This window comes from Pholcus phalangioides, unplaced genomic scaffold (genome assembly GCF_987345545.1).
Source record: "Pholcus phalangioides strain wild (caught in Gottingen) unplaced genomic scaffold, Ppha-v1.0 ptg000040l_1, whole genome shotgun sequence".
Taxonomy (NCBI): domain Eukaryota; kingdom Metazoa; phylum Arthropoda; class Arachnida; order Araneae; family Pholcidae; genus Pholcus; species Pholcus phalangioides.
In genome coordinates, this window is record NW_028301626.1 from 479,864 (window position 1) to 497,136 (window position 17,273).

Below are 17,273 nucleotides of genomic sequence, written 5' to 3' on the forward strand. Positions count from 1 at the left end.
AATTTGCAGTTTCCCAGGAAAAGCTTATTTTTATCAGAATACCACTCACTTTCTTGCGCACTCTGTCATCGCACGTAGGATCCATGTTTGGCAAACTTGCCATATTTTTTTTTTTGAAATCTTTCCTTCAAATCTCCCTTCATATACACTATCTACCAATAAGTATTTGGACACCTATGCAAATGACGATATCTGCGGTCCTGAGATACGCCACGCCCTCCGCCGGTATATATCGTGTAGGAAACAACATCGGCATTAGTCGCATGCAAGATGCCGCGCAGTTCGGAGCTCTCTGATTTCGAGAAAGGTATAATTATCGGGTATCACAAAAATGACCTATCCTTAAGGGATATATCTAGCGAGCTGAAGTACCCAAAATCGACAGTGGCCTATGTGATTAAGAAGTGGAAGGTGAGCTGCGATTGTCGGAATTTGCCCCGAGTCGGCAGACCAACGAAACTGGGAGATAGAGACCGACGGGTGCTGTCCAGAGAAATTCGGAAGAACCGCACCCAACCGATGGCCCTCATCCGCGAGGAGTTTCAACAGGCATCCGGGAGTATTGTTTCAATCAATACCATCCGTAAGGAAGCACGTCTGATTGGTTTTCATGGTCGTGCTGCTGCCCATAAGCCTGTGATCACAAAGTAAAACCGCGTTGCTCGGTTAATGTGGTGCAAAGCACATCGAAATTGGACCGTAGATCAGTGGAAAAGGGGGTTCTTTGGAGCGACTAATCAAGGTTCACCCTCTACCGTTCGGATGGCAGGGTCTGGGTCTGGCGTCTGCCTGGAGAACGTCTCCTGCCAGAATGCATTGTGCCAACAGTCAAGTTCGGCGGAGGTGGAATTATGGTCTGGGGATGTTTCTCCTGGTATGGACTGGGACCCTTGGTCCCCATTCATGGTAAGCTCAAAGCCTACTGCACTATTTTGGATGACAATGTGCTTCCTTACGTTGTGGCAGTTTTACGGGGTGGACCCCTGTTACTTCCAGGACGACAATGCCAGCTGTCATACTGCGAGGTTAACCAAGGCTTGGTATGGTGCCAATGGGGTTCATCGAATGGACTGGCCTGCCCAGAGCCCAGACCTGAACCCTATCGAGAACCTCTGGGACGAATTGGATCGCCGAATTAAGGGGTGCCCTGCCCATCCAAAATCGGTGAAGGAACTGACATGTCTTCTCCAAGCCGAGTGGAAGAAAATACCACTAGCCGTCACACAAGGACTTGTGGAAAGTATGCCCCGGAGGGTTCACGCTGTAATTGCCTCTCGTGGAGGCTCTACCAACTATTGATTTTGAATAAAGTTAGTTTTTCTTTTCTATCACAGGTGTCCAAATACTTATTGGTAGATAGTGTATCATTGGTTTTTATAATATCTTTTATTCATCTTTCACTTCCTATATCATGATATTTCTGACAATTATTGTCTTTTCATCACTTCCTAACCCTATTTAGTCATGCAATCTATGCATGAAAACTAGGAAACTATCTGATTAATTATCAGAAATTTACCAATTATAATTATTTTTTTTATTATTTATCGAAATATTACTATTCAAAAAATACTAACACTGATTATGCGGTAAAACGCGATTATACAAAACATCTTTACAATTCCAGTAAACTATGCATAATATGAATAATCTAACTCTAACCTAGAAAATTAGATCAATTAAAAACTATACCAAGAAATTATCTCTCAATTTTACTATTCACTTACTATTTACAACATGAAATATGATTATTAATGCGATTAAATATTTTTATAAATTTCACCAAAAAGCCGATGAGCGACGAAGTAGAAGCGAACGTCGTCGAATTTTCATTTTTGGAAAAAATGACAGGAAAAACTGAACGACCCCACAGGTGGCTCAACCAGCCTCTGGCAACGTGCCCGTGTGTGTGTGTGTTGTCACTCACCTTGCCTTCCGACAATATCTGCATCTTCACGACGACGATCTTGAACTTTGTGCGTAGAGATTGGTAGTTGTATATCAGTTGAACCTACAAATGTGTGCAAAGCAAAACGAATGTAATCAAGTGGGATTGATTTCAAGAAAGCGGATAGTAATGACTGAATTATCAATTAGGGGCCGTTCAAGTATTACGTCATCATCTATGGGGGGGGGGGGGAAGGTGATTTCCGAAACACTCCCATTTTTCGTGACAAGAGGGGGGGAGGGGTTTGGATGATGCTTACGTCATCAACCACCCTTTATGAAAATATGAAATATTTTTAATGGCATCTTACTCGTTTGCCAAAAACGAGAAAAACCTTTCGATAGTTTGTGGGCACTCGAAGTAGCATCCCCCCCCCCCCCCACTATTGGTAAGTTCCCTACAGAGCCACTTTAGTGATCTCTAAATGTAACGCGGATCCCAGTGATATAGAACTGTGCCACGTATCACTCAAGTGATCCGTAATTGTTAACGCGGATCACTTGAATAATCTGAGAATGTGCCGCGGGTAACTTGAGTGATGTAGAACCGCACCGGGGGCCCACTTAAATGCTCTAAAACTACGTCACATGTCACTCAAGGGATCTCTAAATGTGTCACGGATCGCTTTAGTGTTCTGGAACTGTGTCCCGGGTCATTTAAGTGATCTGAAAATGTGCCACGTGTCGCTTAAATGCTCTGTAATTGTACCACGGGGCACTTAAGCGATCTGTAAACGTGCCGCTTAGTTCATTTTTGCAAAATTAGGTTTGAGCAGGGCAGGCCGCATCAGATAATCCCCGGGGCCATATTTGGTCCGCGGGCCAAAGGCCTTTATGCGATTCGTCATTATATGGCTTAGAGGGTGGGTCGCAATGAATTTATTAAAGATAAATTTCATAGCCTTCAAATAACATTAAAATTAACAGAAATTGATTATAATAACATATAAAAGTATATTCTGCCGAAATTTCAATAAATTTCATTAAAAAAAACAAATTTTTAATCGTGGAGGGGGGGTCACGAGCCCCCTGTGCCCCCCTCGTGTACGTCTCTGATCCCACCAATACGCGTTAGGATTCGGGGGGGGGGCAGAGCTGATGACGAAATTTTGCTGACAAGATGGGGGGGGGGGAGAGGAGGTCAGACTTTTGCTGACGGGGGGGGGGAGGGTGGGTCAAAAATGGCTAAAAATTTGCTTACGTAATACTTGAACGGCCCCTCATTCATTGATTTCAAAATTTCCAAGTGTAATTTGCTCCATGACAACCCAGTGACGCCCCGCACTACTACTTAGGTGTTCTGATAAGGCTAAACAGTAAAGGGTTGCCAGAAATCTGGCGTATAAGGGATTCAATAAAGAACGCCGGGGGAGAGGGTACGGGGCATTGCTTTGTATGTATGTTCACGAATTGTTGAGGGCATGAAGTATTTTTAAAATACGAATGACTTAAAATTTTCGTTTTTGCTCTAGAAGATACCTTTCAATAAGTCACGAAGCAAAACTGCCAAATTTTTGAAGAATGCAGTTGCAAATGGCGGTCAAAGTTTCCGAAACGGGCAGAACGACCACCGAGCGGTAGGGGCTAGTTGTAAATGGCAAAATATTGTAAATATATTCACCTCGTTGACTATCGCCAGAACAGCGTCGTAGACTCTTCTCACGGGTTCGACGTCACCACCACCACCATCATCGACGTTGTGGTCGGCGTCAGTCGCTCTGGACAACTTCTTGTACAGCGGGTAATCGACGAAGACGGCCGTCTCGATGACTTTCCGACCCTTCGGGTCACTCCGACGGAGCCTCGGGTGGTCGCGGAAATGCGTCACGTCTGATTGCGAAACACAGACAAAGTCCATTATAACGAGAATGTCGCTATTACGAGCAATTCGCAAGTGATTGTCACAGAGAGCTAATGTTAAAGATACAAAAAACATTCGCTTACAGCGAGTTATTTATGGATGAAAATCAGAGCACATTCGTTATAACGAAAACGGGAATTCTCGAAAAGCATGTTTTCTTCCCCATTTCTTTAAGAATTACGTACAAAATAGAAAGGGGGTGTCATTTTTTATACTCTTCAGCCTATTCATAAACGGGGGCTATCAGTGCCTCCCCCTTAGATAAGACGACCACACGCTGTATCTTATTTTCTCGTTATCAATAAAGGAGGTGGAAAACACGCCATTTTATTTATAAGATGTGTTGGTTGAGCAGGTGGGGCACAACTTCTGGTTTTGATATCGTTGTTATTTCCCTTAACAAACTCTTTCCCCCAACTCTTTCTTTCTTTAGTTAATGAAAGGGATAATTCCAGCATTAATGAAAGGGATAATTCCAGCATTAATGAAAGGGATGATTCCAGCATTAATGAAAGGGATGATTCCAGCATTAATGAAAGGGATAATTCCAGCATTAATGAAAGGGATAAGGATAATTCTAGCATTAATGAAAGGGATAATTCCAGCATTAATGAAAGGGATAATTCCAGCATTAATGAAAGGGATGATTCCAGCATTAATGAAAGGGATGATTCCAGCATTAATGAAAGGGATAATTCCAGCATTAATGAAAGGGATAAGGATAATTCTAGCATTAATGAAAGGGATAATTCCAGCATTAATGAAAGGGATAATTCCAGCATTAATGAAAGGGATGATTCCAGCATTAATGAAAGGGATGATTCCAGCATTAATGAAAGGGATAATTCCAGCATTAATGAAAGGGATAAGGATAATTCTAGCATTAATGAAAGGGATAATTCCAGCATTAATGAAAGGGATGATTCCAGCATTAATGAAAGGGATGATTCCAGCATTAATGAAAGGGATAATTCCAGCATTAATGAAAGGGATAATTCCAGCATTAATGAAAGGGATAAGGATAATTCTAGCATTAATGAAAGGGATAATTCCAGCATTAATGAAAGGGATGATTCCAGCATTAATGAAAGGGATGATTCCAGCATTAATGAAAGGGATAATTCCAGCATTAATGAAAGGGATAATTCCAGCATTAATGAAAGGGATAAGGATAATTCTAGCATTAATGAAAGGGATAATTCCAGCATTAATGAAAGGGATAATTCCAGCATTAATGAAAGGGATAAGGATAATTCTAGCATTAATGAAAGGGATAATTCCAGCATTAATGAAAGGGATGATTCCAGCATTAATGAAAGGGATGATTCCAGCATTAATGAAAGGGATAATTCCAGCATTAATGAAAGGGATAATTCCAGCATTAATGAAAGGGATAAGGATAATTCTAGCATTAATGAAAGGGATAATTCCAGCATTAATGAAAGGGATAATTCCAGCATTAATGAAAGGGATGATTCCAGCATTAATGAAAGGGATGATTCCAGCATTAATGAAAGGGATAATTCCAGCATTAATGAAAGGGATAATTCCAGCATTAATGAAAGGGATGATTCCAGCATTAATGAAAGGGATGATTCCAGCATTAATGAAAGGGATAATTCCAGCATTAATGAAAGGGATAATTCCAGCATTAATGAAAGGGATAAGGATAATTCTAGCATTAATGAAAGGGATAATTCCAGCATTAATGAAAGGGATAATTCCAGCATTAATGAAAGGGATAAGGATAATTCTAGCATTAATGAAAGGGATAATTCCAGCATTAATGAAAGGGATGATTCCAGCATTAATGAAAGGGATAATTCCAGCATTAATGAAAGGGATAATTCCAGCATTAATGAAAGGGATAAGGATAATTCTAGCATTAATGAAAGGGATAATTCCAGCATTAATGAAAGGGATAATTCCAGCATTAATGAAAGGGATGATTCCAGCATTAATGAAAGGGATGATTCCAGCATTAATGAAAGGGATAATTCCAGCATTAATGAAAGGGATAATTCCAGCATTAATGAAAGGGATAAGGATAATTCTAGCATTAATGAAAGGGATAATTCCAGCATTAATGAAAGGGATAATTCCAGCATTAATGAAAGGGATAAGGATAATTCTAGCATTAATGAAAGGGATAATTCCAGCATTAATGAAAGGGATAATTCCAGCATTAATGAAAGGGATGATTCCAGCGTTAATGAAAGGGATAATTCCAGCATTAATGAAAGGGATAATTCCAGCATTAATGAAAGGGATAAGGATAATTCTAGCATTAATGAAAGGGATAATTCCAGCATTAATGAAAGGGATAATTCCAGCATTAATGAAAGGGATAATTCCAGCATTAATGAAAGGGATAATTCCAGCATTAATGAAAGATAATTCTAGAATCAAGAAAGAAAGGGATATTTCCAAGGTTAATGAAATGTATAATTCCAGAATTAACGAAAAAGTGATAATTCCAGAATTAACGAAAAAGTGATAATTCCAAAATTAATGAATGAGATAATTTCAAAACTAAAATAAATGAAAGTGATAATTCCAGAATTGATGAAAGGAGAGGAGAGAAATTTTTCAGCATTAATGAAAGAAATGATTTATTATTAATGAAAAAAATTAATTTAATCTTTTTTTCTCTTTATAGTGATGAGTTTATCCTTTTTTTTTAATCGTTAAAACGCAATATTTAGAGACCGAACAGGCAAATTGCCAGGCACGAACTTTTGTTTTCACCGAGTCACGTGATTCCCTTGCATTCGATGTCGCTGCGGTCGCGGCGACTGGATGCTCCCTCCAATAACATAAGCTGGATGCACAAACAGGTCTTAATCGTTTCCTCTGCCTCAAGTGTTACTGAACATTTTTGCAGTGCAACTATAGTTGTGGAAACTGATGCCTTTCATAAAGCGCAAAAAAACATTTTTGTTACACGATTCACTGTTCCAGACTCTGCCACGAAGCTGGGCTGGAAGAGATCTCGTCAACGGGATAAGTCCAGTAAAAGTTCTGGCGTTCATTCATTCCTTGACCTGGGCCCTCGCTCTGTAGGTCACTCACTCTATAGGTCACTATTTCGATCATTCATATTCTTGCTCATGCTCTAAAAGTCACTCTTTTGCTCACTCACGTGCATTCAAACTATTTTTTTTTTTTTGAGACCGAGCACAACTCAGGTCTATTGACATAGGCAGTTTACTACCTAGTGAGCTGTACCGGAATCGTAAGTTTGTGTACCTAACAGTCTGAGTGCGTATCTAGTGTTGCGTATGATTTTTCAGTGCTGCCATCTATATCTCAGAAGTGAAGTGAGTGATGTGTAGTGCCTGAATATTTGTACTGTTTGTTGGCCTGTTGCGCTCTGTGGCGAGACTTTTTAACGGGGAGATCGGCTCGCATTTGCGCCTCGAAGTTGGGAACCACAGAAAACCAACTTCAGCCGACCACCACTGTGGCGACGGTGGGGCTCGAACCCGGGTGCAAGTCCGTCACCATGACCACTCGACCACCACAGCGGCATTCAAACTCTATAGGTCACTCTTTTGTACCAATCACTGACCTAGTCACTAGCTGTCTGGGCTGAAGCGGATATATGTATATCGTGAGGCTTTCCAAATTTTGCCTCCGTTCTCCCATTATACTAATTTTCTTGGCTACTCATTCCTCAAATTTGCCTCCATTCTGAACTTGCCACCTTGGGCTAAAGCCCGCAAAGCCTCCCCGCCCGTAAACACGCCATTGGCGCCCATCACGCAGACGCTGCCCCGCCACTAACTAGCGGTCGGCCCGCTCAAACATTTCGCCCGCGCTTGGGCGATCCGTTTCTTCCGTTGCGTCTGAAGAGATTGTAATCGAATGCGGGTGCACCCGCTCCACGCGGAAGGGCTCTTGTAGTGCAACTAAAGTTGCGGAAATTGCTGCATTCCATAAAGCGCAAAAAAAAAAAAATTTTTGTTACGCAATTCACTGTTCGAAACTCTGCCACGAAGCTGGATTGGAAGAGATCTCGGCAACGGGATAAGTCCAGTGGCAAAGTTCTGGCGTTCATTCATTGTTACACCATTGTAGTATATGCATGTGAGCAGCTAACTCTAGATGCATATTTCAACAACAACCACCTCGTTGGGCATTTTACTTTATGTGGCCTTGTTTTGGTATAATTTGTTAATACCCAGACACGCTATCCGAAGTAGAGATTTCAATACACAGAAATCCCAACACCACTGAAATTCTGGCAACTCAGTAACATAACAATACAGAAATATGCCGACATCACACCAAAATTCCAACAACTCGATAACTAGACAATACCGGAATCCCAACACTACCGAAATTTCGAACACTCGATAACTCAAAAATACCGATATCCCCACGCCTTGGTAACCCGAAAATACAGAAAAACCGCAACACAACCAAAACATTGACAACTCGATAACCCGAATCTTTGATTGCTCACTCTCAGAAATATCCTAACAGCACCAGAATTTTGACACCTCGATAACCCATAAATGCAGGAAAATCCCCGACACCACAAAAATTCTAACATCTGGATAACCCCACAATAAAGAAATATCTCAACACCAAAATTTCGATAACTCAACAATACCGATATCCCGAAAACCCCCAAAATTCCGTCAACTCGATATCCCGACGACACAGAAATTTTGGCAAACCCCATAAACCCAACATTACAGCAAATCCCGACACTACCGAAATTCCCATAATTCCGATAGAGACCAATACGAAACTAATGAAAACGTGTTGATCGTTGCATATGATGGAGTGTTTTCGTTTTGCCATGTAAAGCATAATTTGCATAATGTTCAGCGCAATAAGTACGATTTGAATAGATTATAGTGAGTTGATATAGAACGATATACAATATATGTAATATAGATGACGGCACTCTTGCTTCACATATAATACTAGGGGTGTAATGTGATAGGCCTCCTCGTGGTGCACTCTGGGTAACGCCAAATCTATCACACGTCATTGTCATCGCTTTTTGTGCTCATATACTTCACCTTCAATAGCCCAAATTACATGTTTACTTCTACACATCTTGCAGTACATGTCTTGCGTCTCGTTTTGTCCTGTACATGTTTGTCTTCAGTGTCCAACCCCTCATTGTGGGCCCCGCTAAGGCGGGGAGGGGTCCTCCCGGATGGGGCATTGCTTCTTGCGTATGCTCCATCCGGGACGCTGTCTACCTGCGTGTTTGCCGTGCGTGGAGACCCGTAAGGCTGGAGATGGGGATCCTGGTTAGCTTTGGCCTCGGATTCAGCCGAAACGGGAGGCTTGGATTAGCCCCGTCCAGGTCAATCGGCTGTGGTCGCCTCGGTCGCTGAAGGGGTTACACTACTGGGCAGGTAGAGGGGCCGGGCCTGCCGGACGTCGTTGAGGTTTGTTGGTGCTGCTTCACGACGATCTTGGATCTTGAACGCGTCTGCTCGCCTGCTTTGGTGGTGTATAGCTCTCACCTAACCTGACGTTGCTACTAACCTTCACCGGTTACGTGGGCGCGTCCCCTCGTAGGGCTCCATGGTGGGCATGGTGGGTGAGAGTGGAACAATACCCATTCAAATATGGGAAAAACAAAAAATGCACCAAAGCGTCAAAGAACTGCACTTAGTGAAACAATTGTCTCAGAAACCACTTCTTCAAATCTGTCATCTGTCTCATTCTTCTTCTTGCATAGCTCTGATACCAATAAACAGCTGTCAAAAGTATCACCATTCCTGATTGATAAAGCTCTCTATGGCGCAGTTGGAACTCTGAAATCAGTGAAGGCTCTCCGTTCAGGAGACCTTCTCGTCGAAACTAACACTCCCAAACAAGCCGAACTCATTCAAAAGCTCACATCTCTCGGGGACATTCCCATAACAATCAAAATCCACCCCACGCTAAATTATTCACGTGGTGTCATCTCAGACCCTAACTTAATTAACATGGATGAAGATGAACTAACCCAGGAGCTAGCGTCTCAAGGCGTGACATCTGCCAAACATATCTTGAGCCGCAAAGATGGCAATCTTGCTCCATCACGTAATATAATCCTGACATTTTCATCCCCAACATTGCCGAAAGATGTCAAAATCGGTTACTATAACCTCCATATCCGGCCATACATACCTAACCCTGTAAGATGTTTCAACTGCCAAAAATTCGGTCACTCACGAATGGCGTGCCGTGGTCAACCCACCTGCGCAAAGTGCGGTGAGAGGGACCACATTTCGGACAGCTGCACTAATTCACCATTCAAGTGCGTCAATTGCGGTGGCGACCACCCCGCATTTGACAGGAAATGTCCGAAATGGAATGAAGAAAAAGAGATCCAGAAGATCAAGGTCCTCAATAACATCTCATATATTGAAGCACGCCGTCGTGTAATCCCTAACCAAACTCCAATAGCTAGTACATCATACTCTAATATGGTAACAAATCCATCAACAGCTAATAAGACTAACAATGTCACGAAAGCATCTATAACAACTCAGACCGAACCCATAGCTGATACATCCACTCAAACATCATCTAACCAACCATGTAATAGTTGTGGCTGCTGTTGCTCTGCTGGAATACGGAAGGAGTCCACCACCTCCGAAGAAGCAGGAAAAGCAACAGCGAACACATTCAAAGTAACTACAGCTACTAAGCCAAAAATCAATAGTGGAAATAAATCTAAAATTAAACTATTCAAGACCGGATATTCAAGAAAAGCCATTCAGAGAGCAAAGAAGAACCCTACATTACAAAACATGTCACTTCTTGATGACAAATCAATTGGTGACATGGATCTCGATAATCCTACAGAATCCGGTACTACTCGCCGGAAATTGGACCGAAATAAGTTCAAAGACCTTGAACCGTCTACATCTATTTGAAATTTATGGCCAACATTATTCAATGGAACATTCGTGGTCTTAGATCCAATTACGAAGATCTCAAGGATTTGATCAATCACTATCATCCTGTTTGCGTGGCACTCCAGGAAACTTTCACGAAGCCCTCGGAGACATGGAACATCAGGCAACATTCCCTGTTTCGTATTGATTACGATGACGGGAGTAGGGCTTGCCGCGGTGTTGCTCTGCTGGTTCCACATCATGTGTCGTCGCGCGTTTTAACGCTGCGCACGAACCTGCAAGCCATCGCGGTGGAAATCTCTACAGCCCTAAGAATTACCATCTGTTCCATTTATTTGCCACCAAATGACACCATCTTACAGAGAGATCTAGAAGATCTGATTCATCAATTACCACCACCATATTTTCTTCGTGGAGACTTCAATGCACATAACATAATATGGGGTTCTAACAGCAACACCCCTCGTGGGGAAATGGTTGAACGGCTGTTAGACGACATGGACCTCGCCATCATGAATGATGGCAGTTTCACTCATTTCCATGCCCCAAACAATAGTTTCACTGCAATAGATCTATCGTTATGTTCACCCACACTCTTGCCCAACTGGTCCTGGTCGGTTGATCCAGACCTCCACGGGAGCAATCATTTTCCTCTAGTGGTTAAGTGCCTCGACCGACGCCATAGCATACCTGAGGGACCTCCTCGGTGGAAGCTTGTGGCCGCCCGATGGGCTGACTTCACGGTCAAGGCAGAAATCACGGAGGATATGGTTTCGCAACCCGACGTCGACCATTGTGTCGACCTTGTGACCAGTTGTATGATCTCAGCAGCCAATGAAACAATACCCAAAGTCTCCTCGAAACTTCCTAAATTTCCTAAACCTTGGTGGAACCACGAATGTAGTCTTACGATTAAAGCACAAAAGAAAGCATGGAGTAGGTTCCGGCGGTATCCTACCCATGATAATAAGTTGGCATTTTTAAAAGCAAAGGCGATAGCAAGAAGAACCAGGCGCCAGGCTCAACGCGAGTCCTGGCAAAAGTTTACGACGGGAATCAATTCATCAACTTCATCCAAAATCATTTGGGACCGGATCCGAAAAATCAATGGTCATTATCAGTCTTATCCCATCACCATTTTAAATACCAATGGCACTATCATCAGCGATGTGAGGGATATTGCGGACACTATCGCCGCCCATTTCGCCGCTGTTTCCAGTGATGCGAACTATCCCCCATCGTTTCATCCCATTAAATCATCAGCCGAACGTACATCGTACACCTTCCGGCCTTTTACACCGGAGGGGTACAATTCATTGTTCACCCTTCATGAACTGACGACGGCCTTGCAGCGAAGTCCTGACTCAGCTGTAGGGCCCGATGCCATTCATTATTCCATGATTCGGCATCTCTCACCAGAATCACTCTCACATTTACTCATATTATTTAATCGGATCTGGGTCAGTCATTCATTTCCTGACACCTGGCGAGCAGCCATTGTTCTTGCATTCCCGAAGCCTGGCAAAAATCCTCAGCAACCTAACAGTTACCGACCTATTGCTTTGACCAGTTGTCTATGCAAGCTCATGGAACGTATGGTCAACTATCGCCTTATGCACTACCTTGAGGTTAACAATATTTTATCTAAACATCAAAGCGGCTTTAGACGGTTCAGGTCCACAACATGCAATATGTTACGCCTTGAGACATCAATAAGACAAGCATTCGTGAAGAGGGAGCATATGCTAGCCATATTTTTCGATATAGAAAAGGCCTACGATCGTACTTGGAGGCACGGAATTCTCTCCGACCTCTATAATTGCGGCTTGCGGGGCAACTTGCCCATTTTCATTAAGAACTTTCTCGCTCGCCGCATCTTCCAGGTACGGATCGGAAGCACATTATCAGCTCCCCAAATTCAAGAACAAGGTGTACCTCAAGGTAGCATTTTAAGTGTTACACTTTTTATTTTAAGACTCAACGGGGTGTTGAACCAACTCCCGTTGTCTGTCACTGGTGCACTCTACGTGGATGATCTGTTGATATCATATCAATCAGTGAATATGAGGTCAGCCGAGAGACAATTACAAACCGCACTCAACAAGATCAGCAAGTGGGCACATAATAACGGCTTCTCATTCTCCGCTGACAAAACTGTCGCTATGCACTTTTGTCGGCGTCGAGACCTACATGATGACCCACAATTGTTTCTAAACAATAGTATAATACCAATAGTAGAAAATACAAAAGTCCTCGGCATCACATTCGATAAAAAACTTACTTTCAAACCTCATATTGCACAATTGAGAGCTCGTTGCATGAAGACGATGAACCTCTTGAAGGTCATCTCGTCTACATCATGGGGAGCAGACCGTAAGTCACTCATTCACTTGTATAAAGCTCTAATAAGATCAAAGCTCGACTACGGCTCCATTGTATACGGGTCAGCACGTCGGAGTTATCTGAGTGTGCTCGACCCAATTCATCATCTCGCTCTCCGCATTTGCTCTGGAGCTTTCCGAACTTCTCCCATGGAAAGCCTCTATGTCGAATGCAACGAGCCATCACTGACATCAAGACGCCAGCAACTTTCCTTGAAATATTATTTCAAAATGAAGTCTTTACCAGATCATCCACTTCATCGTGTCATTTTTAATCCCTCATTTCATAGACTATTTGCTGCTCGCCCTTCATGTGTTCCATCTTACGGTCTTCGTATGAGGGCACTTGTGGAAGAACTAGAATTAGACATCAGTCGTGTGGCCCCAGTTGCTTGGCAACTGGCACCATGGGAGCAGTCTCTGCCAGATGTCTCTCTTTCATTATCATTATACCCTAGAGCCACCACAGCAGATGTCATATATCGACAGATATTCTTTAGGCACAGGGGTAGGTGCAACAGGTACTTCCCCATATATACCGACGGCTCCAAGAGCCCTGGCCATGTCGGTTGTGCCTACATCTGCTGTGAGGAGACATCTTTCAAACTTCACGACACATTCTCTATTTATTCGGCAGAACTGTACGCAATCCTTCAGGCTCTACGTCATATACGACGCAAACGCCACCGACGATGCATCATTTATAGTGACTCTCTTAGCGCATTACAAGCACTGTGTTCCTGTACGTTTCACACTCATCCATTCATTCATGCCATTTTTCATGAACTGCATTACCTCATTCATCATGGTACCACAGTAAAATTTTACTGGGTACCAGGTCATGTAGGAATACCGGGCAACGAAAAAGCAGACACCGCAGCTCGAACAACAACTAACATTGACAATAACCTTTTGGTACCTGCCAGTGACCACTTCTCAATCCTCCGGGAAGTGATGCATCACCGCTGGCAGGATCATTGGAACCATCAGATAAATAATAAACTTCATGCCATCAAGCCCACACTTGGCCATTGGCGTTCGAGCTGCAGAACTAACAGAAAGGAGGAAGTTCTGCTTGCCCGGTTACGCATAGGACACAGTCGCCTCACACAATCATATTTATTATTACGAGAGAGTCAACCAGAGTGCCCTCATTGTCAAAGTCCATTGACCATTGTTCATGCTTTTACTTGTTCACATCATCGTCATCATTTTAGGACCGCTTTTGGTCATAGACCATCTTTCACTTCATGACATTTTAAATGACAATAGCGATGCATCTCGCATTTTTAAATTCATCAAAGCCATTGGTTTACATGACAAATTATAGTTTTTACAATTTATGTCATTGTTTTACGTTTCATGTTCCTTTTTATGTTTTAGTTTTTTGACATGACAAAAGGACATCTTTCTTATTTTTATGTCTTGCTTTGGCGCAGTTTGACCAAATTGGTCCTTGCGCCAATAAATTCAAAATCCAATCCAATCCATATAATACTAGACGGGCAAGAAGACTTGGATTCTCAAACACACACGCTTCCGACATTATTACCTTCTGAAAGGGTGTTGAAACGACAATTCTTTGCATCTCTCTTATGTCATTGCATTATAATTTTCCCTGTTCCTGATTTCACATGATTGAATTACTTCAATTTGTTTTGGGGTTATATACAATGGGGATATATCGTATGATTTTAGCAAAACGATAGCAATTAGAGTAGCACTCTTTAGAAAAATAAGTGCCGTTGATAGGTGAAAAGGGGACCGGGTGTAACCTTGTTCGGCTATTGAAGACAGTACGAAGGTTTCCAACATATTTGGCTGATACGAAAATGAATTTAGGAAAGAGAGAGAGAGTTCACAACTGTGCCTTGCGGGGAATCGATCCATTACCTCCTAGGCATAGAAGGCCTCTACACTGTTTGCCATAAACGTCATTCAGACTACCTAGCAAGTTTGCCACATTTTGAAACACAGCATCCTATTTCGTTTTTTCTTATTTTGGCGTAGAATCTTCCTGTTTGGCTCACAAATTCCGCATGGTGATTGGATGTGGGACATAGAAATCGCCAATTCTGAGCCCGATCATTTCTTTTCCGCACAACGATGGCACGAGCAGGGAATTATTTTCCCTGAATATTCTGAGGGAAAATGGACACTTACTGACATTACAAGCATCGTGCGGAGGCCTTCTACCTCTAGGAGGTGCTGATCGATCTCGCATCCTCTCATTAGCCGGTTGAGCGCCCTCGACCACTAGGCTACAAAGGTAACGAACTTCAATCTTTCCTTAGAGCTCGTGCGCACCGATTCATCCTATGATAAGTCGCCATCTGGTGACAAGTGTCAGCAACTGAGAGCTTTGGCCAATTAGGTCCGACGGTCTATGTGCGTTCCCGTTCAGTGCACACACGAGCTCTGTAAAGAAAGATTTTCATTACCTTTGTAGTGTAATGGTCGAGGGCGCTCACCCGGCTAGTAAGAGGACATGATATCGATTCCCCCGCAAGAGGGCGGTTGGAATTCTCTCTCTTTCTTTCCTAAATTCATCTTCACACCAGAAAAGCTTGTGGAAACCTTCGCGTGGATAGTGAAGAGCGACATCATCCTCGGATATTGAAGACAGTACCAACAATGGAACAGTACCAACAGTTACATCAAACAATAGCCGAATAAATCATGTCTCCATTGTTATATGCCATCCTAAAACAAACACAGTGTCAACAATGGATCAGTAAGCTATATAAGGACCGATTCAAGAGTTATATAACACATAAATCTAACTAACGGCACTTGAGTAACAGAGGAGCTAAATAGGATGCCTTTATTTCTTCCCTAGTGGATGAGCATTGTGAAAGAGCCGTATGTAAAGCTATGCAGTGCAAGACATATTGGAAACGCGTCAAACAATCGTTTTTTGCGTGTTTCATATTGAGGGTGGAAGGTAGGGATGAAGATATGGTTGGGTTATTGAGGGAAGAAGTTCTGGCATCGGGCCAGAAAGGGGCTCAATGTCCATCGGATAAGCTTAAATGGTTCGCTTTTCTACGCAAGTCCGATGGGGAGCCCTAGGTTGCCGGCGGGTCGGAATTCGCGTCATATTCCCTATCGAGGCGGGGCTGGTAGTTCACTGGAGCTACTACAAGCGATTGACGACGGGTAGAAGAACAAGCCGCGTGTATTGTTCATCTCGTTTTTAATCGTGTGGCTGCCAGTGAGTGACCAGCCGCAGATGGGCAGGGGGGAAGGCATTTTGGATGACGGTCTGAAGAGGCAGAAGTCTTTTGGCTTCTGGATCGTTGAAGATGTTAGGCTTGTACTAAATGGCCGCGCGGGTTCCCCATATTCAGGAACGACTGTAGGCTCTTAAGAGAGGCCTGAGCCAACAGCCTTTTTTTTTTTTTTTTAGAAAGGCCTTTTCAAAGCCGAATGAAGAGCGGCTAAGAAGAGCCGCTCTTCATTCGGCTATGCACCGAATTTGAAAATTTAATGTTATTTATTGGTTGAGCATGTCCTCTGAAATTTTCGAAACCATGGAATTGTTCTACAAATTAGGCTTCTAGTTTTTGCCTCTATTACAAATTCGATTTTTGTATAAAATAAAAAAGATTAATTTCGATTCGAATCCTAAACCAGAGCATAGCCGTATTAAGAGCATCGTAGGCCTCCGGGGCCAAGTGATTTTTGTGAATGCAAATGGAATAAGAATGTAAACGCGGATTCTGGATTGAATCATTTCGTGCTATTTGTGATTATTCAATCGTAAGATGCCAATTTCACAGAAGTTGCTCCGCATATTTGACAGTCAAATTGTGTCTTACGCGCATGCGTACTTGAAAACTGTTTCCTTTAAATGCTCATCTCTCATGAAATATCGAATGATTTTATTTCAAGTTTCAATATAATGTCTAAGTATCATGTTGTCAAATTTCCTGTGAGTTTCTTAAAATTTAGGTGGTAAACTCCCTTTGATATAAGCAGGAAAAATAAACAATAACGTGCGATCAAAATCGGAATTTTTAGAAGGAGCACTTTCATATCTTCGTGAAAATACGTGTCGAGAAAATGCACGCAAACATTGAGAATAGCAAGTAAAATATTTTGATCGCTTGCAGCTTTTTCTGATACAAAGGTGATCAAAAACGGTACATCATTGTATAGCAGTGGTTGTCATTGAACATTGAAGGACCGGACGCACCCCGCTTC

At 42.6% G+C, this 17,273-nt stretch overlaps 1 protein-coding gene across 1 annotated transcript in view; it reads right to left on the reverse strand.

Annotated features, from left to right (window-relative positions):
- The window catches only part of LOC149065234 (A disintegrin and metalloproteinase with thrombospondin motifs adt-1-like), a 130,658-nt gene that overhangs the window by 60,533 nt on the left and 52,852 nt on the right, over positions 1 to 17,273 (reverse strand). The window contains exons 5-6 of the mRNA XM_089254203.1: positions 3,569 to 3,777; positions 1,928 to 2,011 (exon numbers count right to left, since the gene is read on the reverse strand). Coding sequence (XP_089110329.1) covers positions 1,928 to 2,011; positions 3,569 to 3,777 — 293 coding nt within the window. The remainder of the gene's footprint in view (positions 1 to 1,927; positions 2,012 to 3,568; positions 3,778 to 17,273) is intronic.